Below are 25,530 nucleotides of genomic sequence, written 5' to 3'. Positions count from 1 at the left end.
TAATATCTGGCCCCCTGCCCTTCCTAAATCGTGAATCAGGAGGATGTCACTACTTGACACCAACAAACACCCCATAATATCTGGCCCCCTGCCCTTCCTAAATCGTGAATCAGGAGGATGTCACTACTTGACACCAACAAACACCCCATAATATCTGGCCCCCTGCCCTTCCTAAATCGTGAATCAGGAGGATGTCACTACTTGACACCAACAAACACCTCATAAGATCTGGCCCCCTGCCCTTCCTAAATCGTGAATCAGGAGGATGTCACTACTTGACACCAACAAACACCACATAATATCTGGCCCCCTGCCCTTCCTAAATCGTGAATCAGGAGGATGTCACTACTTGACACCAACAAACACCCCATAATATCTGGCCCCCTGCCCTTCCTAAATCGTGAATCAGGAGGATGTCACTACTTGACACCAACAAACACCCCATAATATCTGGCCCCCTGCCCTTCCTAAATCGTGAATCAGGAGGATGTCACTACTTGACACCAACAAACACCCCATAATATCTGGCCCCCTGCCCTTCCTAAATCGTGAATCAGGAGGATGTCACTACTTGACACCAACAAACACCCCATAATATCTGGCCCCCTGCCCTTCCTAAATCGTGAATCAGTAGGATGTCACTACTTGACACCAACAAACACCCCATAATATCTGGCCCCCTGCCCTTCCTAAATCGTGAATCAGGAGGATGTCACTACTTGACACCAACAAACACCCCATAATATCTGGCCCCCTGCCCTTCCTAAATCATGAATCAGGAGGATGTCACTACTTGACACCAACCAACACCCCATAATATCTGTCCCCCTGCCCTTCCTAAATCATGAATCAGGAGAATGTCACTACTTGACACCAACAAACACCCCATAATATCTGGCCCCCTGCCCTTCCTAAATCGTGAATCAGGAGGATGTCACTACTTGACACCAACAAACACCTCATAAGATCTGGCCCCCTGCCCTTCCTAAATCGTGAATCAGGAGGATGTCACTACTTGACACCAACAAACACCACATAATATCTGGCCCCCTGCCCTTCCTAAATCGTGAATCAGGAGGATGTCACTACTTGACACCAACAAACACCCCATAATATCTGGCCCCCTGCCCTTCCTAAATCGTGAATCAGGAGGATGTCACTACTTGACACCAACAAACACCACATAATATCTGGCCCCCTGCCCTTCCTAAATCGTGAATCAGGAGGATGTCACTACTTGACACCAACAAACACCTCATAAGATCTGGCCCCCTGCCCTTCCTAAATCGTGAATCAGGAGGATGTCACTACTTGACACCAACAAACACCCCATAATATCTGGCCCCCTGCCCTTCCTAGATCGTGAATCAGTAGGATGTCACTACTTGACACCAACAAACACCCCATAATATCTGGCCCCCTGCCCTTCCTAAATCGTGAATCAGTAGGATGTCACTACTTGACACCAACAAACACCCCATAATATCTGGCCCCCTGCCCTTCCTAAATCGTGGCATTGAACAGTTCAGCAGACTTTTATCCCTCCATAACTGGCTACCAGACTATTGCAGCTCTGTGGGTGTAACAATTATTGACAACTTTGATACCTTCTGGAAACAAAGCTTGTTTTATAAGGACGATGGGATCCACCCAAATCATTTGGATCCTTTCACAGCATTATAATTCTGCGTTGAGACAATGACTTCTCAATGACCCAAGCCCAGGTCAGTTAATCCCTACCATTGTGACGCTTGTCCTGACAAAATATCCCATTTAGTACGGGAACGTTATTTTTCCAAAAATGAAAATACTGCCCGCTAGTCACAAAACAAGTTTCATGAAATCAATAATTTGCTAGTAACCGATTACATTTATATTCAGACAATCTCTGAAACTCACTTAGATAATACATTTGATAGTGGTAGCCATTCATGGTTATAAGATCGACAGAAAATACAGAAATGCCAAAGGTAGAAGTGTGGCTGTTTATATTCAGAACCGCATTCCTGTAAAGCTTAGATAGGATCTCATGTTAAAAACTGTTGATGCAATATGGCTACAGTTTCATCTGCCTCACCTAAAGCCCATTCTTGTGGGATGCTGCTATAGACCACCAAGTGCTAACAGCCAGTATCTGGATAACGTGTGAAATGCTTGATAATGTATGTGATATCAACAGAGAGGTATATTTTCGGGGGATTTAAATATCGACTGGGTTTCATCAGGCTGCCCACTCAAGAGAAAGCTTTAAACTGTAACCAGTGCCTGCAACCTAGTTCATGTTATCAGTCAACCTAGCAGGGTATTTACAAACAGCACAGGAATGAAATCATTAACATGTATTGATCACATCTTTTTAACATTTTTCCTTTATTTAACTAGGCAAGTCAGTTAAGAACAAATTCTTATGTTCAATGATGGCCAAGGAACAGTGGGTTAACTGCCTGTTCAGGGGCAGAACAACAGATCTGTCTGTACCTTGTCAGCTCGGGGATTTGAACTTACTAGTCCAACGCTCTAACCACTAGGCTACCCTGCCACCCCATCTTTACTAATGCTGCAGAAACTTGCTTTAAAGCAGTATCCAAATCTATAGGATGTAGTGATCACAATATAGTAGCCATATCTAGGAAAACAAAAGTTCCAAAGGCTGGGCCTAATATAGTGTATAAGAGGTTATACAATAAGTTTTGCAGTGATTCCTATGTTGTTGATGTAAATAATATTTTCCGTGGGATGTAATGAGGAGCAACCAGACGCTGCACTTGACACATTTATGAAATTGCTTCTCCCAGTTACTAATAAGTATGCACTCATTAAGAAAATCACTGTAAAAATTGTTAAATCCCTGTGGATTGATGAGGAATTGAAAAATTGTATGGTTGAGAGGGGTGAGACAAAAGGAATGGCAAAATGGCATGTGACTATACTGGAAAAAAAAGAAGAAACAACACTATGAAACAAAGATAAATGACAAAGTATTATAGCTTTAGAGCACCTTAAATTCATTGAATCATTGAATCAGATGGCTCATTCATCACAAAACCCACTGATATTACAAACTACTTTAATGATTTTTTCATTGGCAAGATGATCAAATGTAGACATGCCAGCAACAAACGCTGACACAAACGCAGCGGTCTAAGGCAATGCATCTCTGTGCTAGAGGCATCACTATAGACCCTGGTTCGATTCCAGGCTGTATCACAACCAGCCGAGATTGGGAGTCCCATAGGGCGGCACACAATAGTCCCAGTGCCGTCCAGGTTAGGGGTTTGGCCGGGGTAGGCCGCCATTAAGAATTTGTTCTTAACTGACTTGCCTAGTTAAATAAGGTTAAATAAAAATAAAAAGTATATCTGACCAAATTATGAAAGACAAGCATTATGATGTAGAATTACATAAAGTGAGGGTGGAAGAGCTGAAAAATGACAAGCCACCAGGGTCTGACAACTTACTGAGTATAATAGCAGATGATATTGCCATATCTTCAATTTAAGCCTACTAGAAAGTGTGTGCCCTCAGGTCTGGAGGGAAGCAAAAGTCATTCCACTACCTAAGAAGAGTAAAGCCCTTAATAAACTTTTGTAAAACATTTTCTTGACCAGAAACAATGCTATTTTACAGTAAACAAATTGAAAACAGAATTTCAGCATGCTTATAGGACGGCAGGGTAGCCTAGTGGTTAGAGCCTAGTGGTTAGAGCCTAGTGGTTAGAGCCTAGTGGTTAGAGCCTAGTGGTTAGAGCCTAGTGGTTAGAGCCTAGTGGTTAGAGCCTAGTGGTTAGAGCCTAGTGGTTAGAGCATTGGACTAGTAACCGGAAGGTTGCAAGTTCAAACCCCTGAGCTGACAAGGTACAAATCTGTCGTTCTGACCCTGAACAGGCACTGTTCCTAGGCCGTCATTGAAGATAAGAATTTGTTCTTAACAGAACACAGAGTTTCTTTAATGGAAGCCTCTCCAACACAATCCAGGTAGAATCAGGAATTCCCCAGGACAGCTTTCAAGGCCCTTACTTTAAAAAATCTTTACTAACGACATGCCACTGGCGTGAGTAAAGCCAGTGTGTCTATGTATGCGGATGACTCAACTACTATAGCAACTGAAATTATTGTAACACAATGAGCTGCAGTTAGTTTCAGAATGGGTGGCAAGGAATAAGTTAGTCCTAAATATTTCAAAAACTAAATGCATTGTATTTGGGACAAATCATTCACTAAACCCTAAACCTCAACAAAATCTTGTAATGAATAATGTGGCAATCGACCGTGATGGACAAAACATATTGTTTTGACAGTAGCTAAGATGGGGAGAAGTCTGTCCATAATAAAGCGCTGCTCAGCCTTCTTAACAACACTATCAACAAGGCAGGTCTTACAGGCCCTAATTTTGTCGCAGAGAGATAACATTAATAATATGCATGTTAATCTTTCCTGGCTCAAAGTTGAGGAGATATTGACTTCATCACTACTTGTATTTGTGAGAGGCATTGACATGTTAAATGAACAGAGCTCTCTGAACTACTGGCACACAGCCCAGACACCCATATATACCCCACAAGACATGTCACCGGAGGTCTCTTCACAGTCTCCAAGTCCAGAACAGACTATGGGAGGTGCACAGTACTACATAGAGCCATGACTACATGGAACTCTATTCCACATCATGTAACTCATGCAAGCAGTAAAATATTATTTTAAAAAAGAGATAAAAATACACCTTATGGAATAGCGGGGACTGTGAATCAACACATAGGCAAAGACTCACACATGATAACACATGCTGCTTTGGCAGAAGCTAATGGGATCCATAATAAATACAAATACATATGAGATGCAACTTAGATTGAGTTTCAGTTCAGAAAGAAAATAAATAAAAGGATGCTGCTTGAAAAAGTGTACCCATGACGGACTATCATCATCTCATAGGTCTGTATGATCTTCTCCTTGAAGACCTCAGCTGGCTGAACATTGTGGTTCTTACAGCACTCCTCAGCACAAGCCAGAAACAGCTGGGAAACACATGACAGATGGCAGACATTTAAATATGCAAATCACATACAGTATCAACATCTTCTATCAACACAGAGTACATAAAAACAAGCAAGGATAATTCAAACCTGATAGTCTGCCACAGGGAGAGAGATACCAGGGAACAGGTCACTGGTGATTCCATTGAAAAGGGGGATGTCATGAGAGAGAAACTTGGGCTCATTCACATCCTTGATGGACCTCAGGAGCTGGTAGTGCCAAAAACATAGAACATTCAACGTAAGCGACATAGCCCTTATTTTTTAACTATACCATGTGTATATATATATATATATGTATGTTTATGTATGTTTATATATATATATATATGTGGGTATGTGTATGTATATATATAAATATATTTGCCAAAATAATATATGGGGGATTGGAAGTGATGCAGACAATTACATTGATGGAATCTACAATCTGCAATATTAAAGCTGATCTACTCCATTAAAATATATATTTAAGCAATAAGGCACGGGAGGGTGTTGTATATGGCCAATATACCACGGCTAAGGGCTGTTCTTAGGCACGACGCATTGCGGAGTGCCTGGATACAGCCCTTAGCCATGGTATATAGGCCATATACCACAAACCCCCGAGGTGCCTTATTGCTATTATAAACTGGTTAGCAATATAATTGCAGTAAAAATAAATGTTTGTCATACCCGTGGTATACAGTCTGATAAACCACGGCTGTCAGCCAATCAGCATTCAGGGCTCCAACCACCCAGTTTATAAATATATATATACCATTTATACATAATAACATATCAATGTAAGCCAACTTTTGTAGACACACCAGTATGTCCTCATTCTCGTCTGGGAACTTGAGTTTGAGGTTCCCTGCGGCCACCAGTACAGCTTTGACGGCCCTCATGCCATAGTCGTAGTGGAACTGGGAGGAAAGCTGCTCTGAGCAGAGTCTGTAGGTCATCACAATCTTTACTGACAGGGGCTTGGCGTTCAGGAAGCCATAGGAGTACAGGGAGATCTCTGCTATCAGGGCATAGTTCGGCACCATCATGGCCACAGTTCTGAACAACACCTGTTGTGGATGAATAGGGGTGAAGTACTGTTGAATCAACATAGATGTTTTTTTTAAATCAATCTATTGCATAGGATAAAGAGTGTATCCTCCTCTGTACCTTGAGGTTGTCTGGGAGCTCTGAGCGTCCAGCATAGCCCGGGTTCATGGTGATGGCCACGAAACAGTTGGGGTTGAGTTTGAGCATGGTGCCCTCAAAGTCAAAGTACTCCAGCTTCAACTCGATGGCCCTCTGGATGCACAGGACTTGCTGGGCCACCACAGACAGTACCTCTAGCTCAATGCGGTTAAATTCATCAAAACAGGCCCAGGCACCTGACGACGCAAGGCCTTTGAAGAACTGAGAGACAGGAAGACAGAGATGAAGGTGCACTATCGACAGCTATAATAAAGACCACACGTGTAGTAAACAGGGATTGGACATTGATTGACATCCGCTGTTATTCCCAGCTTCAGTTACCTTCCCCATAGCCAGGTAGTCCAGGCCGTCAGAGCAGTTGAAGACCACACACTGCACGGCCAGGGCTTTGGCCAAGTCCTTGGTGGTCTCAGTCTTCCCCGTCCCTGCCGGCCCCTCGGGTGCCCCCCCAAGACTCAGGTAGAACGCCCCAATCTAAGACATAAAGTAAAAATATGAAATGTCTAAATGTCTAAAGTTTGGGAGTGACCCGAGTGAGATATCTTTCAGACTACATGTTTCTCGGGGTGGTTTACCAGTGTGCGGTAGCATCTGTCTGTCAGTGGCGTGATGACCAGTCGAGGGGAGTTTCCCAGGTACTCGTAGGCGTACTTGACGTCACAGTTGATGATGCGTACACGCACATTCTCGTTGATCCAGTAGTAGCGCAGTTGAGCCAACCACTGGAAGTCTGTTTCATGGGATACACCTGTCATAGAATAACAGGAAATTAGGGCCGGGAAGACACCAGTATCGCAACACTCGTTAGTATCGTGGCAAGGAAACAAAACATATTAGCCGATTTAATTTCTTTTTTTTCTTTTTCTTGTTGAATTTTACCCCTTTTTCTCCCCAATTTCGTGGTATCCAATTGTTGTAGTAGCTACTATCTTGTCTCATCGCTACAACTCCCGTACGAGCTCGGGAGAGATGAAGGTTGAAAGTCATGCGTCCTCCGATACACAACCCAACCAAGCCGCACTGCTTCTTAACACAGTGCGCATCCAACCCGGAAGCCAGCCGCACCAATGTGTCGGAGGAAACACCGTGCACCTGGCCACCAGCCCTAATGTTGGAAACAGCCCTAATGTTGGAAACAGCCCTAATGTTGGAAACAGCCCTAATGTTGGAAACAGCCCTAATGTTGGAAACAGACCTAATGTTGGAAACAGACCTAATGTTGGAAACAGCCCTAATGTTGGAAACAGCCCTAATGTTGGAAACAGCCCTAATGTTGGAAACAGACCTAATGTTGGAAACAGACCTAATGTTGGAAACAGACCTAATGTTGGAAACAGACCTAATGTTGGAAACAGCCCTAATGTTGGAAACAGACCTAATGTTGGAAACAGACCTAATGTTGGAAACAGCCCTAATGTTGGAAACAGACCTAATGTTGGAAACAGCCCTAATGTTGGAAACAGCCCTAATGTTGGAAACAGACCTAATGTTGGAAACAGCCCTAATGTAGGAAACAAACATTGTCATCTAGTCACATTTGTTTATTTTCCAAGCTATATCACACAAATGGTTACATACAGCAGGTTTTTGAAGACCAACGAGTTTGGACTGCTTCGCAATTTATTTTTTTTTACATTGAAAAAATATTGCGATATTGGTATCTGTCTTCACAGCCCAAAGGAAAATATGACATCATATTTGTTTATTTATTTGGATCCCCATTAGCTTTAGCAGAAGAAGCAGCTACACTTCCTGGGGTCAACAAAAAACACAAAACATGACAAGTAACAAAACACTGATAGACAGTCACACATTTAAAATACAATGAAACGAACAATACAGCAAAAATATATGTGTTAGAGTGTCTGTGTGTGCCCTCTCACAGACCCCGACGTTTCATGAGTTGTTGTTTAATCAATTTTGTAAAGGTAATTTAGCTGTTTGCTTGAGTAATTGGAGATGGAAGGGAGTTTCATACGATCATGACTCTGTATAAAACTGTGTGTTGCCTTGAATTCGTTTTGGACTTGGGCTTGGCGTTTTGAAATGTTCTATAAATTGCGTGAAGATACTGTATTTCAACAAGTTCAGGCGATTAGACTACACTGATAACTCGAGCTTGGTTCCCAAGTTTCTAAACCATTCCAAACGATCTTTGGTATACTGTAGTGTTGTTATAATATTTGAATTGAAGAAGTGTGATCATAATAATTAGGATATTTTAGCAATCAGCAGTAGAAGAAATCCTAAATGCCCCCCCAGCCTTCAGATGCGAACTAAACAGGTCACCTGCACTTGATATGCATTTTTAGGCTATGGATGAGAAAGTGAATTTGTCATTTCCAATCAATTAGCTCAGTTATATGCTGCTTTGCGATCTATTAACAGCAAGGGTTACATTAAATAGTTGCAATATTTTTTAATGATGCTTTTGGCGATGTTCAAGTAATTCACACAAAACGTATAAACAAAAGCATTCACTGTGAAAGTTGATACATGGAGGCCCTTCATACATAGGCTATGCGTAGCACTTTGTTACATTTATCTAATCACTTAATTGTTTTCTTGCTCAAATCGCGAGCAACACCTGTCAAACTCAAGACATTTCTCTCAAAACACAGGGATTTCGATTAGCACAGGACTAGTATTATCAGAGGAGTTTGCAAAAAACACTGGGTTATTCTGGCTGGAATTGTTACTCTCCTGCCATGTAAAAATGACTGACACGGCAGATTCAGATGGGACTAAAATGTTTTGGTGGTTTGTGCTCTTGCACGACCTCCCCAAGTAAAAGTAAAACGAATCCCTCCGAATAGGGGATTTGCTGCACCTTATTACCGGACACTAATCAAGATGGGAAAGACCAGAGCCTGAACAGGTAGTACCGTTGATTTTTGTGACAAAAACGCAGAACAAAATCTTCACAACAACTTCGCTTCCTCAACATGCTCAATGGTCACACCTTTCATGAAACAACCAGTAGAGGTTCAGGTTTTAGAGAATGTTTTGAACCAAATACAATGCTTTTAGTTTTAGATGTATTTAAGAACCGTTTATTAATAATCACCCATTCTGACACTGACTGTAACACCTTATTTAGAACTTCTGTGAGCTCTCTGGCTTTGTGTGCTGACATGTAGAGTGTGGAATCACACACATACATAGTCATTCTAGCTTTGTGTAAAAACATGATAAAAGTAACGGCCTAAAGCAACTGCTCTGAGGGACACCGCACTGGACATATTAGATATCAATTCCATTTCCTTTCTTGGTGTATATTAGAACAGCATTGTACCATATAACAATTTACTAAAGCCTAGTGAACATTACCTTTGTCTATCAGGTCCATCACCACATCCCTGGCGTGGACATCGATGGTGACCAGAGCCCCTAGCGTGGTGCGAGTCTGCTTGGGCAGCTTGCCTCTCACCAGCTCCACTATGTCCTTCAGCTGGCTCTGTAACTGCTGGTAGTATTTATTCAGACCCTAAAGAGAAATGCATTTCTTAGTGTGTTGACTATCATACAAATCTCCTCAACTAAGTGGCAGTGTTTCCCTAGGATTTTTTTCAGCAGTGAAGGCAAGGGTAGTGGGGGGGTAGGCGTTAGGTTGCATTCCATAGACTTCAAGTCACTTCCAGTCATCACTCCTGCAGCAAAGCAACCCCACAACATGATTCTGCCACCCCCGGGCTTCACGGTTGCTTCACGGTTGGGATGATGTTCTTTGGCTTGCAAGCCTCCCTATTTTCCCTCTAAACATAAGTGGTCATTATGGCCAAACAGTTCTATTTTTGTTTCATCAGACCAGAGGACATTTCTCCAAAAAGTACAATTTTTGTCCTCATGTGCAGTTGCAAACTGTAGTCTGGCTTTTTTATGGTGGTTTTGGAGCGGCGTTTCAGGTTATGTCGATATAGGACTTGTTTTACTGTGGATATAGATACTTCTGTACCTGTTTACACCAACATCTTCACAAGGTCCTTTGCTGTTGTTCTGGGATTGATTTGTACTTTTCGCACCAAAGTACATTCATCTCTGGGAGACAGAATGAACGCGTCTCCTTCCTGAGCGGTATGATGGCTGCGTTGTCCCATGATGTTTATACTTGCGTACTATTGCTTGTACAGAGGAATGTGGTACCTTCAGGTGTTTGGAAATTGCTCTCAAGGATGAACCAGACTTGTGGAGGTCTACAATTTTTTTTCTGAGGTCTTGGCTGATTCCTTTTGATTTGCCCATGATGTAAAGCAAAGAGGCACTGAGTGTGAAGGTAGGCCTTGAAATACATGCACAGGTACACCTCCAATTGACTCAAATGATGTCAATTGGCCTATTAGAAGCTTCTAAAGCCATGACATCATTTTCTGGAATTTTCCAAGCTGTTTAAAGGCACAGTCAACTTGGAATTGTGATACAGTGAATTATAAGTGAAATCATTTGTCTGTAAGCAATTGTTGAAAAATTACTTGTGTCATGCACAAAGTAGGTGTCCTAACCGACTTACCAAAACTATAGTTTGTTAACTAGAAACGAGTTTCAATGACTCCAACCTAAGTATATGTAAAATTACAACTTCAACTGTATATTTGGTAATGGTCATCATGGTAGAGATGACAGTGATGTGTGTTCTGGTCCCCCTACCTGAGCTCCTTCTCCGATGGCTTCATGGACCTCCAGGGTCCAGAAGATCTGAGAGGTGCAGAGCACCACCTGGCCAGGCCACTCCCTGACCCACTGACTCCTAGGGGTCTCACCGTAAGCCTACACACAGAGGAGGGAGGATGTCATCTCTCTTGGTAAGAACATCTTAGTTTGGCATCATATTGTTTTCTAGCATATATATGGTAATAGTAGAATGTCCGATTACACTATATGCTTTTGTACTGTGTCCCATCATACCATACTTTATATTCATATGGTAGTGGTGGAGTAATCTCACCACTCTGGAGCGGGCAACCACATCCCTGACGGAGCGCAGCATGATGTCCTCCACCTGCACCAGCCACTTCTCCACGGCTCCCCGTGCCTCTGAAGTGGAGATCAGTTGGATGAGCTGCACACGCTCCGCCTCACTGCTGTACATGGCCTGGAGGGATGGGTGGATGGATAGATAAATGGATGGAGAAAAACTTCACTTGCTTTTCTAGTAAATTAAGTTAACATGATCTGCTACCACTGATTGATCTACTTGCCTGGATGTCCAGGTTAGGGAGGAAGTCCAGCTTGGCGATGCCCTCAAAGCACTTCTTCAGATGGGGCTGCACGCGCAACGGGTCCTTGGTCTCTGACAGAATCTCCAGCATCTCATCATTGGACAGGAAGAAAAAGCTGGAGGTGGAGGAATGGGAGGGAGATGGAGGAATGGAGAGAGGTGGAGGAATGGGAGGAATGGGAGGGAGGTGGAGGAATGGGAGAGAGGTGGAGGAAGGGAGAGAGGTGGAGGAATGGAGAGAGGTGGAGGAATGGGAGAGAGGTGGAGGAATGGAGAGAGGTGGAGGAATGGGAGGAATGGGAGGGAGGTGGAGGAATGGGAGAGAGGTGGAGGAATGGAGAGAGGTGGAGGAATGGGAGGAATGGGAGGGAGGTGGAGGAATGGGAGAGAGGTGGAGAAATGGGAGAGAGGTGGAGGAATGGGAGAGAGGTGGAGGAATGGGAGAGAGGTGGAGGAATGGGAGGGAGGTGGAGGAATGGGAGAGAGGTGGAGAATGGGAGAGAGGTGGAGGAATGGGAGAGAGGAATGGGAGGAGGTGGAGGAATGGGAGAGAGGTGGAGAAATGGGAGAGAGGTGGAGGAATGGGAGAGAGGTGGAGGAATGGGAGAGAGGTGGAGGAATGGGAGAGAGGTGGAGGAATGGGAGACAGGTGGAGGAATGGAGAGAGGTGGAGGAATGGAGATAGGTGGAGGAATGGGAGGGAGGTGGAGGAATGGGAGGGAGGTGGAGGAATGGGAGGAATGGGAGGGAGGTGGAGGAATGGGAGAGAGGTGGAGGAATGGAGAGAGGTGGAGGAATGGAGAGAGGTGGAGGAATGGAGAGAGGTGGAGGAATGGGAGGAATGGGAGAGAGGTAGAAGAATGGAGAGAGGTGGAGGAATGGGAGGAATGGGAGAGAGGTGGAAGAATGGAGAGAGGTGGGGGAATGGGAGTAATGGGAGGGAGGTGGAGGAATGGGAGAGAGGTGGAGGAAGGGAGAGAGGTGGAGGAATGGAGAGAGGTGGAGGAATGGAGAGAGGTGGAGGAATGGGAGAGAGGTGGAGGAATGGAGAGAGGTGGAGGAATGGGAGGAATGGGAGGGAGGTGGAGGAATGGGAGAGAGGTGGAGGAATGGAGAGAGGTGGAGGAATGGGAGGAATGGGAGGGAGGTGGAGGAATGGGAGAGAGGTGGAGGAATGGGAGAGAGGTGGAGGAATGGAGAGAGGTGGAGGAATGGAGAGAGGTGGAGGAATGGGAGGAATGGGAGAGAGGTGGAGGAATGGGAGAGAGGTGGAGGAATGGAAGAGAGGTGGAGGAATGGAAGAGAGGTGGAAGAATGGGGGGAGGTGAAGGAATGGGAGAGAGGGATAGGAATTAAATCTGAATTCTTGCACAACTAGAGACAAACATTTCAAAACACTGTACATTTCATTACCGAGGGAAGAAGAGTCGTTTCTTCTCCAGGTAGGCATTCAGTCCCTTCATGATTTTATCCAGAAGGTTGTTGGAATCTTGGAGTCGTTCAAGCAGGCCAGGCAATGAGGTCGCTGACAATATCTGCACAAATTCAAAATAGCTATGTACACGCAAAGACATCCCTTATAAAGACCCCTTTATCCTCCCCATACTGGCACCTGTGAGGCCACCTAAAAGCTGTCCTACCTTGGGGTCCTTGACGCAGTGCCTCATGACCTCCTTCCAGACCTTGTCGACGGTCTGGAAGAGCCGCCCCTCCTCAGGCATCTGTTGCATGATGTCCTCGGAGGAGAAGATGGGCTCCAGATAGAGCCACTGGGCCTGCACCTTCAGCCACTCATCTATGGTCTCCTGGATACGGATCAGACGCTCCTCCCACACCTGACACACAAAGAGGATCAGAGTAGGATCAAATCGCCCCTGGATGCTGTTCTAGGGTCAGCTTAGCGTTTTCTCCAATAATGGTTAAGGTTAGGATTTGGGGAAGAGCACCTACAGGAAGCATTTATCCAGGGTGAGAAAGAGAGAGGGAGGACAATAAATGTTGCTTTGACATAAAGCCCACCTTGATCTCACTCTCGAAGGGCTTGATGAAGGGTGAGCCCCTCATGGTCTGGGTCTTCACAATCTGGTCGTCCAGCATGGTCTGGATCTCATCCACGGCGGTGAGAATAGACACCCCAGACTCCCTGTAGGGGTGGTGGTGGAAGGAGACTCCATCCCAAACCTCCACCATGGTCTGCATGGCCTTCTCCAGAGAGAATTCCTGTCGGAGAAATGAAGATATTCATCAGCCCTTTAAGTTGACTTTTCACACTAGAGCTTTTCAGTTCAGAGCATCCTTAGCTGTGGGCTATCCCATGTCACAAGTCTCTCTCATTAAATGATCCCCATTTTCCCACCTTGCTGGCAGCAGCACTGATGGTCTCAAACTGCTCGAGGTACGGGGTGAGGTTCTGCTTGAGCACTTTCCGCAGGGTGGTGCCAGAGTCAGGCGTGAGGTCATAGTCCACAATGTCAGATATCTGAACCCAGTGGCGAGCCCTGATACCTGGGTTACACAGAATGGACACCGTAGGGATGTGCTCCTGGGAACAAAAACGCAGTAGAAGTCAAGTCATTAGGTCATACATCTACAGTATATCTATGGTCTATAACAGTGGTATTCAAACTTTTTCAGCAGGAACCCAATTTTTTCCGGCAGAATTTCTGGGGACCTCATTTTTTGCCAAATAATTTCTTGCGACACCACCCCAAATCTAATGACACAACCTTAAAAATGTGTCAATTTCAATTTTTACATCAATAAATAACCTTCAATTCATTGCACTTATATCTCATCAAAATGAAAAAAAAAAACAATAAATACATTTACTCAACATTTTTTTTCCTTCTTCAAATTATCATTCTCAAAAACATTTGTACATTGTCTCATACAATAATCTATACTCTTAATTTTTGTTCCTAGAAAATGTAGTTTTAATTTTGGTGACCCCTCCACTGCAGTGATGTCGACTTTGAAAACCACTGGTCTATAGTTTAAACATCCATTATAACTCCACAAACAACCGACCAACACTAAACAAAAGTTCTCACATGGTAATTGTTTCCACATAGTTACCTTGAAGTCCTTGACCTGCTCCATGACTGTGGAACAGATGAGTGCAGTGGGGCGCTCCTGCTTCCCCGGGTCCTCCTCCCCGGGCCTCCTCTTCACCCCTCCTCCCGCCATCTGCTCTGCCTTCTTCTGCTTCTGCTGGAAGAACTTGAGCATCTTGTATATCTCCCTGAAGAACTCGTCCACCTCCACCTCCATGCTCTCTCCATTCAGGTCCAAGAAGGAGCCATCCATCCACCTGAACATTTCAGACAGGGACATGAAGCCATACATTGTTTTCGGACCTACGGCAGATGATATGACATAGAGCGAATGACAACAACCTAAACAGCCCACAGACCTCTTCTCAGTGCGCTGCCACTTCAGCACCAGGCCAAAGAGCTTCTGGTAGGGCTCGATGCTCTCCTTGATGACTTCCACCACGGGATAGGACGACAGGTCCCATTTGTACAGAGTCTCTTCTTTGTTGATGAAGTCGATGGCCTCCTCGGCATCCTGAAGCCTTTTCTGGACTGTCCTTACATCAGTCACATACTGATCAAAAGGTAAAGATCAGTCTAAATGGGCTGATATGTTAATCAACTTAACAGACACATTCCAGAGCGCTTGTGCTGTTACCTGCTGCATCATGTCCAGCTCGGAGCACTCTGCAAACTCCTCCATTCTGCGTCCTAGCTTCTCTAGCTCCAGCATCAGCCTCTCTCTACGGCACAGCAGCTCCTGCTCTCCTTTCTGCTTGGCCTTCAACATCACCTGGGGAAGGATGCAGCACAAGATTGTTCTTTCTTCGTAAAGCAATAATGGTAGCGGAAGGGCTTAATTACCCCCTTCACTGACATACAAAATGTTTTTGCTTTATCCAGAATGAAGGAGTATGTTACCTCATCATTGAGATCGAACACAGGGTATATCTTTTGTGGCCAGATGAGGACTGTAGAGTTCAACTCAAGGTCTTCTGGGTCAAAGATGTGGACGTCCAACAGGTAGTTCAGTCTGTGGTGTGTCTCCTGCCGGAAGATAAAAGGGTACAGAGGCTCATGATTAGTCTCACACAGTTACACAGTAGTTGCACAGTAGTTACACAGTAGTTACTGCAAGTCAATTAGCCTAGTGGTTAGAGCGTTGGACCTAGTAACCGGAAGGTTGCTGGATCGAATCCCAAAGCTGACAAGGTAAAAATCTGTTGTTCTGCCCGAGGAGGGCAGTTAACCCACTGTTCCCCAGGCGACGAAGACATGGATGTCGATTAAGGCAGCCCGCACACCTCTCTGATTCAGAGGGGTTGGGTTAAATGCAGAAGACACATTTCAGTTGAATGTATTCAGTTGGGCAAATTTCCCTTTCCCAATTATGCACTGCATGAGTATTAAGACAGGATTAGGCCCTTGTTCATCAGCTACTTACCATTATTTTGGAATTGAGCTCCTCAATGCCCTTTGTCTTGGCATGACCAATGTAAGCTATCATGTCAGTCATGTCCTCCGTGGTCTCAGGAACCTTCAGGGCTTTCTCCTTGATGTTCTCAAACTCCTGGCAGATCCTTGGCAGAGGCACAGAGGAGGAAGATTTGCACTGAATATGACAATTATTTACTGTATTTATAAATGGTGGATCAATCTGTGATCTTACTGCAGACTGTGCTCTCTGTGATTGGTGATAAGTTTCTCCAGGAGTATCTGAGCAAAGGTCTTAGCCGTCTTGGCCAGCCCTTGTTTCAGCTCCTCACAGTCCAGACGCACCATGGCAAAGTGGGCTATCGCCGGCAGACTGACAATCTCCTTAGACAGGACACAGAACTCTTCCACTTTCTGTGGAACAAGACACAGACACACATATTACATTCATACCATATACTACTCCAGATACAAAATGTGTAGCTATCAAACCTGACCTGTCTTGCTCTCCCTTACCTCAGTATAATCATCAAAAGAGTGTTCCTCCTCAACGAACCTGTCCACTATACCCTGTGCTGTTCCATTGACCAGCCAATCATAGTTGTCAACTGTAAACAAGCAACGAGGGTTTAGGACAGATAAACCTTTACAATATTCACTTTCATTCAACCAAGTAGCTGGGCTATTCGATTCTCTTGAATTGATATACATTAGAATGCTAGTTTCTCACCATAGTTCTGGAAGTGTTTATAAGGCTCCTCCAGGTTCTTACGTACGGCGGACCTTATGGTGGTCTGAGCCCATAGCAGGACATGGTCTGCCAGTCTGGCATCAATTACAGAGTTGTTGGCCTCAGCCAGCCAAGACTGGACCGTCTGGACTTTCTGTGAAGCCACATCAGATAGGAGTGATTTGTCACCAACAAGATGAAAAGCCAAATATGGACTATGATCAAATACGTATTTATTCACACTGATTATGAAGCATATTAATTTGTGTGACAAAGAATATCCTGACACACTCGTGAGATTCATACCTGCATGGTGTTGGTGATCAGGTTCAGAATTTCTAAAACAGATTCCTCAAGGTCCTGGAAGCTGGGATAGAATTCCATCTTCTCATCATCAAAAGTCAAATCCATGCGGAAGAGAGGCAACTGGTAGACATTGAGCGGATCGAATAAGCTGACAAAGTCTTCCACACTTCTCTCCACTAAGGATCTTAACTGTGGAAAAACGCAACCAAAAACAGAACATCAAGATAAGCTGGACTTGCTCCTAAAAACACCAGTACTGATCAAAACCTCACCTTCTCACCTGGTTGGAGATAAGTGTGGAGACACAGTTGTAGAAAGAGTCCAGTTTCTCGGCTCTGACCCCCTGCAGCATGTCCTTGCTGGTCAGCAGGTGGATGACCTTGGGAAACCAGGTGTTCATGATCCGCTCCTCGATCCTCTCACATTCCACTGCCAATTTGTGCTTCAGGCTCTCGCAGGCTACAGGTCCCGTGGACCTTACCACAACACAAAATAATAATACATAATAAAAACATATGTGAAGACAGAAATTGAAGATAATCAGGTGTTTATTCTTATACTTGTGGTGCTGTGATAGAACAATTTTACCTGCAGTCAGTAAGATCAACCAATAGCAGATGTGAAAATGCACCATAGCCGATGTCCAGGATTATCCTCATCACTGGATGAAGAATGTGTAATTTCTCCTTTATCTCCTTGCGACTTCTCACAAAGCTGTCATGCCATGGTCTGGAGAAATCGAGAGCCCTGCAAATAAATATGAAGTACAATTGACAAAATATGATTCATCAAAAATTAAATCAATAAATGGCACATTATTTGCCACAATATGCCAATCCGTCTCTGTGGTGTGTTGATTAGTTATGAACATGCTGGGTGTGTATTGTTCAGACACTCACTTTGCTGATGGAGTTCTATGTCTTGCCAGAACTGTCCCTTTCATCTGTGGTTTCTGGAGCACAGTACTCACTAAAGGGGACAGATTGTAAATACTGATGTGAGACACAATCTACGACATTATATGGCTAAAAACAAAATAATATAATGCTGCTATTCAAGGCGATATGGTCTATAAAACTCTATGGCTTCACCAGTGGCTATGTGTTTGTAAAAAAATGGCAGAGATCACACCAAATGAATGTAAACATATTTTTGGGGGGCGAGTGATCTTGCAATTGCAAATAAACTTTTTTCATGTCAAAGCCTTCTTTCATCTTCATCCATATGACTCAGCTCACTGATACAGAGTGTATTCTAGAAATGACCGAAATGCTTTTAAATCAACACTTTTAGAGAGCAATGAACTAAAAATGGTACCAACTGATAAACAAACCTGAAAGGAACAAACTGCGTACCTACTGCTTTTTAATAACTTTAGGGACACAACCCCAGGGCCGGCTCTAGCCTTTTGGGGGCTTAAAGTGAGATTTGGTAGGGGGCCCCTTCACCAAGCGGAAAAACATTTTAGTGGCCCCCCTTGTGACGGCAGAGAGACATTTTTACATTTTCAAGTAAATGTCCTACAATTCTACACATTTTGTCATGGTTAAGATGTTGCCGTTTTAATGCACGTTTTCTACAGTTCTACACATTTTTCCATGGGGCAGAGAGAATTCTTTGCTATTTTAAAGCAAATTTCCTGCAATTCTACACATTTTGCCATTGAGTGGAAATACATTTTGGCAGTTATAAAGCTAATTGCCTGCAATTCCAATATCAAAGCTCTTTTGCAAAATGTAGATGTGGAGTGTGGTCCCTCTCAATATTGAGACACAAACACTCCCTTAGATAAATGTGTACAGTATGTACTTTTTGTAACCATGGTTCCATTGAAACAGAAGTTCATGTCTTGCTTTACTGTGGGCTATACAGTGACATTAGGGATGATATGTTATGTCAGCTTTCCAGACAAAATTATCATTTTAACAGTCTGGATGAAAAGAATAAATTGTGTCACTTTTATCAGGTAACAATGTAAATGCCTGCGGCAAAGCCTGCAACCTTATCTTTCAACTGAGATGTTTCTTTATAAGTGTCTACCTGTCCCTTTATTATACTGGATTTTTTTGGGGGGGTTTATGCATACATGTGTATGTATAGATAATGTAATGTAACATAGATTACGCCTGTACCATGTTTGATAATGATTGGCTTTTAGTGTCTTAAAACTCAATTAGAGTGATCCACAATGTGGTTTTAAAAAATCTGTATTTGGAATTAGTATATAATTGTGGAGATAGAGATAGACATGAATACACGCACCTGTGTGTTTGACCATCCCACTGAGGAAGTTTTCGCTGACCTCCCTACATAGCTCCTGCAGCAGCTCATCTCTCCCAGGGCCCACACGCAGCTGGGGAGGAATGCGGGTCAGCATGGCATCTAGCCACTGCTGCTGGATGGGCACCACAGGACTGCCCTCCACACACTCCTTCAGGAACATGTAGTTTAACTGCAGGTGTGGCCACAATGGAGCGACAGTGCGGAAATAGGAAAATAGGTTGATACTTATCATTTTGAACACAAATAACTAGGAATATAGTATTTTGTTGGCATCTCACAAAAACAAAACAAAAAGACACAATTGTCAGAGACCGGAAGGGACTTAACAAAACAAAAAGCAGCCAACTTACTCTACGCCTTCGGTCTTCACTGCTCATCTGTGAAATAAAAAGGTGACAACTTTGAGAAATTCTGACACGAGAATTACCTGCAGCGAAACTCAAAATGTATGCAGTAAATTGACATGCATTAGCATAATAATAAAGCATTATATCTCACAGAAGGGGGGAACTCTGGCTCAGGGGACGTGGGAGCCACTGGTCTTAAATCCTTAGCGTTCTTGTATGCCTGCATTGCACTAGCAACCCTACAAGAGTAAAGAGCACAATGTGAATACTACAGCAACCAAAAACGACTTGCAGTTGACTCAATGTAATTGAAACAGGGGATGACAATCATCATGTGTATTGTCATCCTAAATATCTCAGTACTATACCAGTTAAGTGAATGTATGACTTGACATTTAATAACAAAAAGTTCAACGGACATACAGGATCTTATGCAACTGCTGTTGCTGCTGTTTACTTCTCCTGTGCCTCAGCAGCTTCTTCTGCACAGTCATCTCGTCCTCTGCAGCCCCCTCCTGCAAATGTGTGCTTGGGATGGGTGGCAGGACAGAGTACTGGTTCAGGCCATCTCCAATGGGTGGCTTGAACACCCCTGCGGAGGAAGGCATCTCAGGGACTACTGAAGGAAGACACTAACAACATTGCAAAATCCTTAGCCTGTTGAACAATCAGTTAACATTGCATTTTAGTTGCAAACACAGCCAATGCATTTCCTCTGCCATAATTGTTTTATATTTAAAAAAAGTCTAAAGTAATTTATTAAATCAAAAAGCACTTGCCTTGCTTGCTTATGCTAATGTTAACATTGTGCCTTCGAAGTTAAAATCGTTGGTGTGGCTAGCTAGCCATGCTAGTTTGAAGTATCTAGGAGTTATTCATTAAAATGTACATTCATAACTGTAGTCGAGAGTTTATTTCAAGTGAAATGTTTTTTAAAAATGCAAGGTTTGCATGCAATGTGTATAACTTACCCCTGCTCTCTTTTGTTAATACTTGTTTGTAACTCCTGTCTATGCAGAATTCAGTTGCTTGAAAGTGGAGGAAAAACAAGTCCGTTGCTATAGAAACTGTAAACAACCATATGGATACCCCTGCTGGAGGCACAGCACACTGCTGCTTATTGCAGAATGCACATTTTCTCAATGTGTGGCATTATCTATCATGCATTTCAATTTATGCATGTGGAGACATTTAGGTGCATAAAGAATACTTTGCAACAATACCATTATCCCACCATGTGTTTGTTTGGTATGACTATTTTATTTTTGATGTGTGCATTTCTGTAATTCTGGGCTCATCTGTAAAATACCTTGGTCTCATTATGACTCCGATAAAATAAAGGTTCAATAAAAAAAAGTCACAAATTTAACCAAGCAACTAGTGTCTATACAGTTCAGCTGCCTTTATACGCGTGTCTACTCAATTTAATGCAAAACTACAAAGCCTAAAGAAAATATTCAAGTCTAAGGCATATCATTTTTTTTAAATAAGACATCCCCATAAACACCTAGAAAAATGGACAGACAAATCAAAAATTATTCTCCACTTTTTATTGTTTGAGTGTATACATTCTATGATCGAGGTCTTTCTTTCTTGCCTTTGTAAAGGGCCAGTAGTGAGACATTAGCTACTTTGACCACCTTGAAGCGGACACCAGGAATATCACCAACGGCGTGCCCCTTCCGACCAAATCCTGCCACCAACACCTCATCGTTTTCCTGATGGGAGAGGAAGAGGATTTGAAAAAAGTGGTTATGATGAAATGCCTGACAATTAACAATTATGTGCAGGTAGTCCAAAGATGACAGAATCCAAAGATCAGACGGCCAAAACTAAATCAAAAGTATATATGGATGATCTTGAGTAAATAAAATGTACCTTTGATGAGTAATGTGAAATAGAGCTGTGATGAGAAATAGAAAATAACTTCTTACCTCAATGAAGTTCAAACAGCCGTCATTGGGGACGAAAGCTGTGATCTTCTTGCCATTTTTGATGAGTTGCACCCTGACACACTTCCTGATGGCAGAGTTGGGCTGCTTAGCTTCAACACCCCTAGACAGAAGGAGAGATGTTTTTGAGCGAGCTAAATTGTGGAAGCCAAAACATACAGTATGAAGTAATAGGCTAAATTACAGTGTTGTCTTACACTTTCTCAAGCACAATGCCTTTGGCATGAGATGCCCCTCCGAATGGGTTGGCCTTCAGGGCAGTGCCCAGGTGAGCCTTCTTATACTGCTTGTCATGCCATCTCTGCTCCCTGCGATGGTTACGCAGTTTCCTGGCTGTACGCAGACCCCGGCACTTGCCTGGAGAAAGGAGAGGCAAAATGGACAGTATGAAGGATTAGGCCAAATGACTGCCCTAGACTGACTGACAGCTCATAAAATGATCAATGCATGCTTCTTCTACAGGTCATGTCAGCGCCAATGTGGGAATTGGTTATGTTGAACAGCAGTGGTAGGTAGTGACTAGGATGGTTATGGATTATGTGGCTAGAAGAAAACAATCGGATTGAGTTTAAAGATAGCAGGTGCTTGTATCAATATAATAGACCACAAGCATACATTTGAACCATATTTCCTCCGTCATGTACAATAAGTAAGGACGGGAATATCTAGTGGTCTGTGAATGTAAGGACTGCATCATTATCTGGCGTGCGCACAGCATCGCAGAGACGAAGAGGCCAGATAAGCCAACGAACACCTTACAACATGATGTATCCTACATGGACATTGAAGGAGAGTTTTGTTAAGGTAGCTAGCTAGTTGACATCTCTAACCCACTAGATATCCATTTTCATATCAGAAATGTCTTTCTCACATGTGGCAGCTAGGTACATGTGGATGGTGCTGCCGACTTTTCGTATGTATAATACACGACAATAATTTCTACATGGTGTGATGACAAAATATCATATTGTGACTACTGTCAAGACAGTTTTTGTGTGTTAGATCAATCAAATAAACGTATTATTTCAATGTGAATATTGGGGACTCACCCATTGCTTCAGTGTCCGGGTACTGAAAAAAAGCCGCACGCACGATTCTTACCACATGACCCAGGCGTCATCGCAGTCTCTAACCAATCATATTGGGGGAAACAATGAAATCCCGTGAGTTTTCCTGTGTGACGCTCTTGATTGCTACCGCTGAATAGTAGCAGCAAAATATCAGGTACAGTATTTAAAATAATATATTTGCTTTTCCAAAATACAGTTGATTCATACGAGTAGATATTCACGTTACTAAACTGACCCTGTACATATTTATATATTGTACACATTTTGAGGGCAAATAGATGGCGTTGTTTTGCTTGATAGCGGCTGAGTTTAAGGCTTCAATGTTGTGGTTTTCATCGAAGGCCGCAGTAACGTTATTGAGCTTCCGGCTTATACCAAATGACACTCACTTAGCTTTCCCCTACGTTATTTACGAATACTTTATTGGCGTTAAGATGACGTCCATGGCAATCTCATACAACTATTTTATAGCATGGTCGTTATTCTACATGTTCTAACATTGCTTTCATGTGCTATATGATAAGGCATGTTGAACCTATAATAATTAAGTGTACTGTACAGCTGACACATCCACTATTTCAATCCATAGTAGTTAACTGCAGTGTTCAACATTCAGCCTTAGTTTTAGCCAAATTACAATGAACATTGCAATGATTGGAGGGGGGGGGGGCATGTTTTTTGTAGAACAATTCATGATGAGTTATAGTGAAAAGCCGGAGGACATAACAAGAGAAGAGTGGATGGAGAAGCTCAACAATGTCCACATTCAGAGGGCCGACATGAACAGGCTCATCATGAACTACTTGGTGACAGGTATAGTAACCATACACACAGACATACAATGAAAAACCTGGTAACAGGTAGATGTTTTCCTGATCTAAACAGAGAATTGTCTGTCTTTGGTTTGAACAGAGGGGTTTAAGGAGGCAGCTGAGAAGTTCCGTATGGAGTCTGGGATTGAGCCCAGTGTGGACCTGGATTCTCTGGACGAGAGGATAAAGATCCGGGAGATGATCCTGAAGGGACAGATACAGGAGGCCATCGCACTCATCAACAGCATGCACCCAGAACTGCTTGACACTAACCGCTACCTGTACTTTCACCTACAGGTAAAAAGCAGATTGCCTCTCCCGTTATAATTCTTCTGTCAGTCTTATTTTGTTTGCCGTTTTCTTCATTCATTGCCATCTGTTCCTCTCTCTATCCTTTTTGTCTCCTTATTCCCTCCACTGTTTTTTGTCCATATTCCTTTTCCTCCCCTGACCGTCCCTGTATACTGCTCTTACCCTCTGCAGCAGCAGCACCTGATTGAGCTGATCCGTCTGAGGGAGACTGAGGCAGCACTAGAGTTTGCTCAGTCCCAGCTGGCAGAGCAGGGGGAGGAGAGTAGAGAGTGTCTGACAGAGATGGAGAGAACCTTGGCCCTGCTGGCCTTCGACAACCCTGAGGAGTCACCCTTCGGAGACCTCCTCAACACAATGCAGAGGCAGAAGGTGTGTTTATTCTCACTTATCATAATCCAGAAACAGATAATAACGTGCATATTGCAAGTTTCTACTACTATTTCAGTATTTTGTCAGTACACAAACTTTGGTTTTGACTAGATGGGATAGTGGTTTTGTCAGATTTGACTTTTCGTATTAGTTTAGGAGAATTTATTCTGCAGGTTAGGATAATTAATGTAGCAGGTTGGGAGAATTAAGTTAAGGTTAGGAAAAGAGTTAGGGTTAGCAAAAATGCACAAAAATGATACATTTGACATTACTTTGACAAAAGCTGTATCCCTTCTAGCCATAACTTTTGACCTATAACTGATGCTGATTTAATATACCTCCTGTCCACTGTGTGCTTCCTGAAGGTGTGGAGTGAAGTGAACCAGTCTGTGCTGGACTACGAAAACAGAGAGTCAACGCCCAAACTGGCCAAGCTCCTCAAACTACTCCTGTGGGCTCAGAACGAACTTGACCAAAAGAAAGTAAAGTACCCCAAAATGACAGACCTCAGCAAGGGCACGATCGAGGACCCAAAGTGAGAGGACACCAGGCTGTGTATGCTGGTGGAAACTAATTGGACTCCCCTCCTACCTATTTATACTCTGACAGAGACTGACTGAAACAATATGTTTTCTTTCTTTGTGTGGGTTGCTTTTTGGGAGACTTTGATAACATGGACTGTACAAACTATCCAGTTTGTATTTTAGTGATTTGCTGCCTGAAACTTCAATATCGGAAATATAAACCCTTGTATTTTAATGAAGTAAAATTATAAGACTTTTGTTTCATGTCTGCAATAGATAGTTGTATATGAACATTTCCTTTTTGCAGATTTCACAGTTACACTATTTTTTTTCTGTCTATTGGCAGGGAAAGTTAGCCATCTTTGCATATGGATGGTGTGTTAAAGCCTAAATTAGGCTCTTGGGACTATAACGTGTTAACTAATAAACAGAAATGAATGAGGTTGGGGTAGAACAATTGGTTCCCATTGCTGTGGTCCGCTGTCTCAATTACAGTACATTTTGTTTTTCTCAACAACAAAAAACATGCACATTTCAGTTTCTCATGAATTCTAGTGTAGGGGCCAAAGCTGGGTACTGACGGAATGCTTCTAAGCTGCCAGTACCCTGTAATGTTGTCAGGGTTTTGTTGCAACCTTAGCTTTCATTCTGTGTTATCTTGAACCAACAAGATAATCATGTGAATACATAGAGACATACATTTAGTTCATGTTGACAGTTCTGCAACAGGATTATTTACATTATGGAATAAAATACTATTTTGGAACACTTGATATGCTTAGGTTGTTCATTATATTTGCACCAAAAAATACGTGATGATAGTGTTTTTCAGTCTCGTCAGTATGCCATTTAACCGATAGCTTACTTTCTCGGAGGGTGGAAAATGTAGTTTAGACACCAACGTGTGCAGGAATCTTACTTTTT

General features: G+C 43.1%; 3 protein-coding genes across 4 annotated transcripts in view; 1 reads left to right on the top strand and 2 right to left on the bottom strand.

Moving 5' to 3' along the window:
- The window catches only part of dnah12 (dynein, axonemal, heavy chain 12), a 41,082-nt gene extending 20,111 nt beyond the window's left edge, over positions 1–20,971 (bottom strand). The window contains exons 1-31 of one of the 2 annotated variants that reach the window (XR_008082916.1): positions 20,539–20,971; positions 19,991–20,199; positions 19,719–19,806; positions 19,571–19,597; positions 19,200–19,389; positions 17,837–17,906; positions 17,526–17,684; positions 17,218–17,413; positions 16,938–17,126; positions 16,632–16,785; positions 16,418–16,509; positions 16,137–16,315; positions 15,912–16,047; positions 15,389–15,514; positions 15,126–15,260; positions 14,848–15,041; positions 14,511–14,745; positions 13,792–13,977; positions 13,455–13,655; positions 13,076–13,270; positions 12,849–12,970; positions 11,416–11,551; positions 11,163–11,309; positions 10,865–10,984; positions 9,551–9,707; positions 6,796–6,968; positions 6,542–6,694; positions 6,182–6,421; positions 5,836–6,081; positions 5,120–5,239; positions 4,902–5,011 (exon numbers count right to left, since the gene is read on the bottom strand). Coding sequence is in view for 1 of the 2 variants with exons in the window: in XM_035738107.2 (XP_035594000.1) it covers positions 4,902–5,011; positions 5,120–5,239; positions 5,836–6,081; positions 6,182–6,421; positions 6,542–6,694; positions 6,796–6,968; positions 9,551–9,707; positions 10,865–10,984; positions 11,163–11,309; positions 11,416–11,551; positions 12,849–12,970; positions 13,076–13,270; positions 13,455–13,655; positions 13,792–13,977; positions 14,511–14,745; positions 14,848–15,041; positions 15,126–15,260; positions 15,389–15,514; positions 15,912–16,047; positions 16,137–16,315; positions 16,418–16,509; positions 16,632–16,785; positions 16,938–17,126; positions 17,218–17,413; positions 17,526–17,684; positions 17,837–17,906; positions 19,200–19,389; positions 19,571–19,597; positions 19,719–19,806; positions 19,991–20,175 (4,661 nt within the window). In the remaining variant the exon portion in view is untranslated. The remainder of the gene's footprint in view (positions 1–4,901; positions 5,012–5,119; positions 5,240–5,835; positions 6,082–6,181; positions 6,422–6,541; positions 6,695–6,795; positions 6,969–9,550; positions 9,708–10,864; positions 10,985–11,162; positions 11,310–11,415; positions 11,552–12,848; positions 12,971–13,075; positions 13,271–13,454; positions 13,656–13,791; positions 13,978–14,510; positions 14,746–14,847; positions 15,042–15,125; positions 15,261–15,388; positions 15,515–15,911; positions 16,048–16,136; positions 16,316–16,417; positions 16,510–16,631; positions 16,786–16,937; positions 17,127–17,217; positions 17,414–17,525; positions 17,685–17,836; positions 17,907–19,199; positions 19,390–19,570; positions 19,598–19,718; positions 19,807–19,990; positions 20,200–20,538) is intronic. The other variant, XM_035738107.2, reaches the window with a different exon arrangement.
- A 131-nt stretch (positions 20,972–21,102) lies between these two features.
- On the bottom strand, positions 21,103–22,709 carry LOC118359598 (40S ribosomal protein S23). Its single transcript, XM_035738114.2, has 4 exons — positions 22,569–22,709; positions 21,717–21,876; positions 21,502–21,622; positions 21,103–21,285 (listed from the first exon to the last, which is right to left on the bottom strand). Exons 1-4 carry the CDS (start codon positions 22,570–22,572, stop codon positions 21,139–21,141), a joined length of 432 nt encoding a protein of 143 aa, XP_035594007.1. The 5' UTR covers positions 22,573–22,709; the 3' UTR covers positions 21,103–21,138.
- Positions 22,636–25,377, top strand: LOC118359596 (glucose-induced degradation protein 8-B homolog). Its single transcript, XM_035738113.2, has 5 exons — positions 22,636–22,743; positions 23,274–23,402; positions 23,502–23,698; positions 23,885–24,082; positions 24,448–25,377. Exons 2-5 carry the CDS (start codon positions 23,282–23,284, stop codon positions 24,619–24,621), a joined length of 690 nt encoding a protein of 229 aa, XP_035594006.1. The 5' UTR covers positions 22,636–22,743; positions 23,274–23,281; the 3' UTR covers positions 24,622–25,377.
- Positions 25,378–25,530: the final 153 nt, after the last annotated feature.

Source organism: Oncorhynchus keta, chromosome 27, assembly GCF_023373465.1.
Source record: "Oncorhynchus keta strain PuntledgeMale-10-30-2019 chromosome 27, Oket_V2, whole genome shotgun sequence".
Classification (NCBI taxonomy): domain Eukaryota; kingdom Metazoa; phylum Chordata; class Actinopteri; order Salmoniformes; family Salmonidae; genus Oncorhynchus; species Oncorhynchus keta.
The sequence above is the reverse complement of the archived record's forward strand: the minus strand, read 5'-3'. Positions and strand labels throughout refer to the sequence as shown.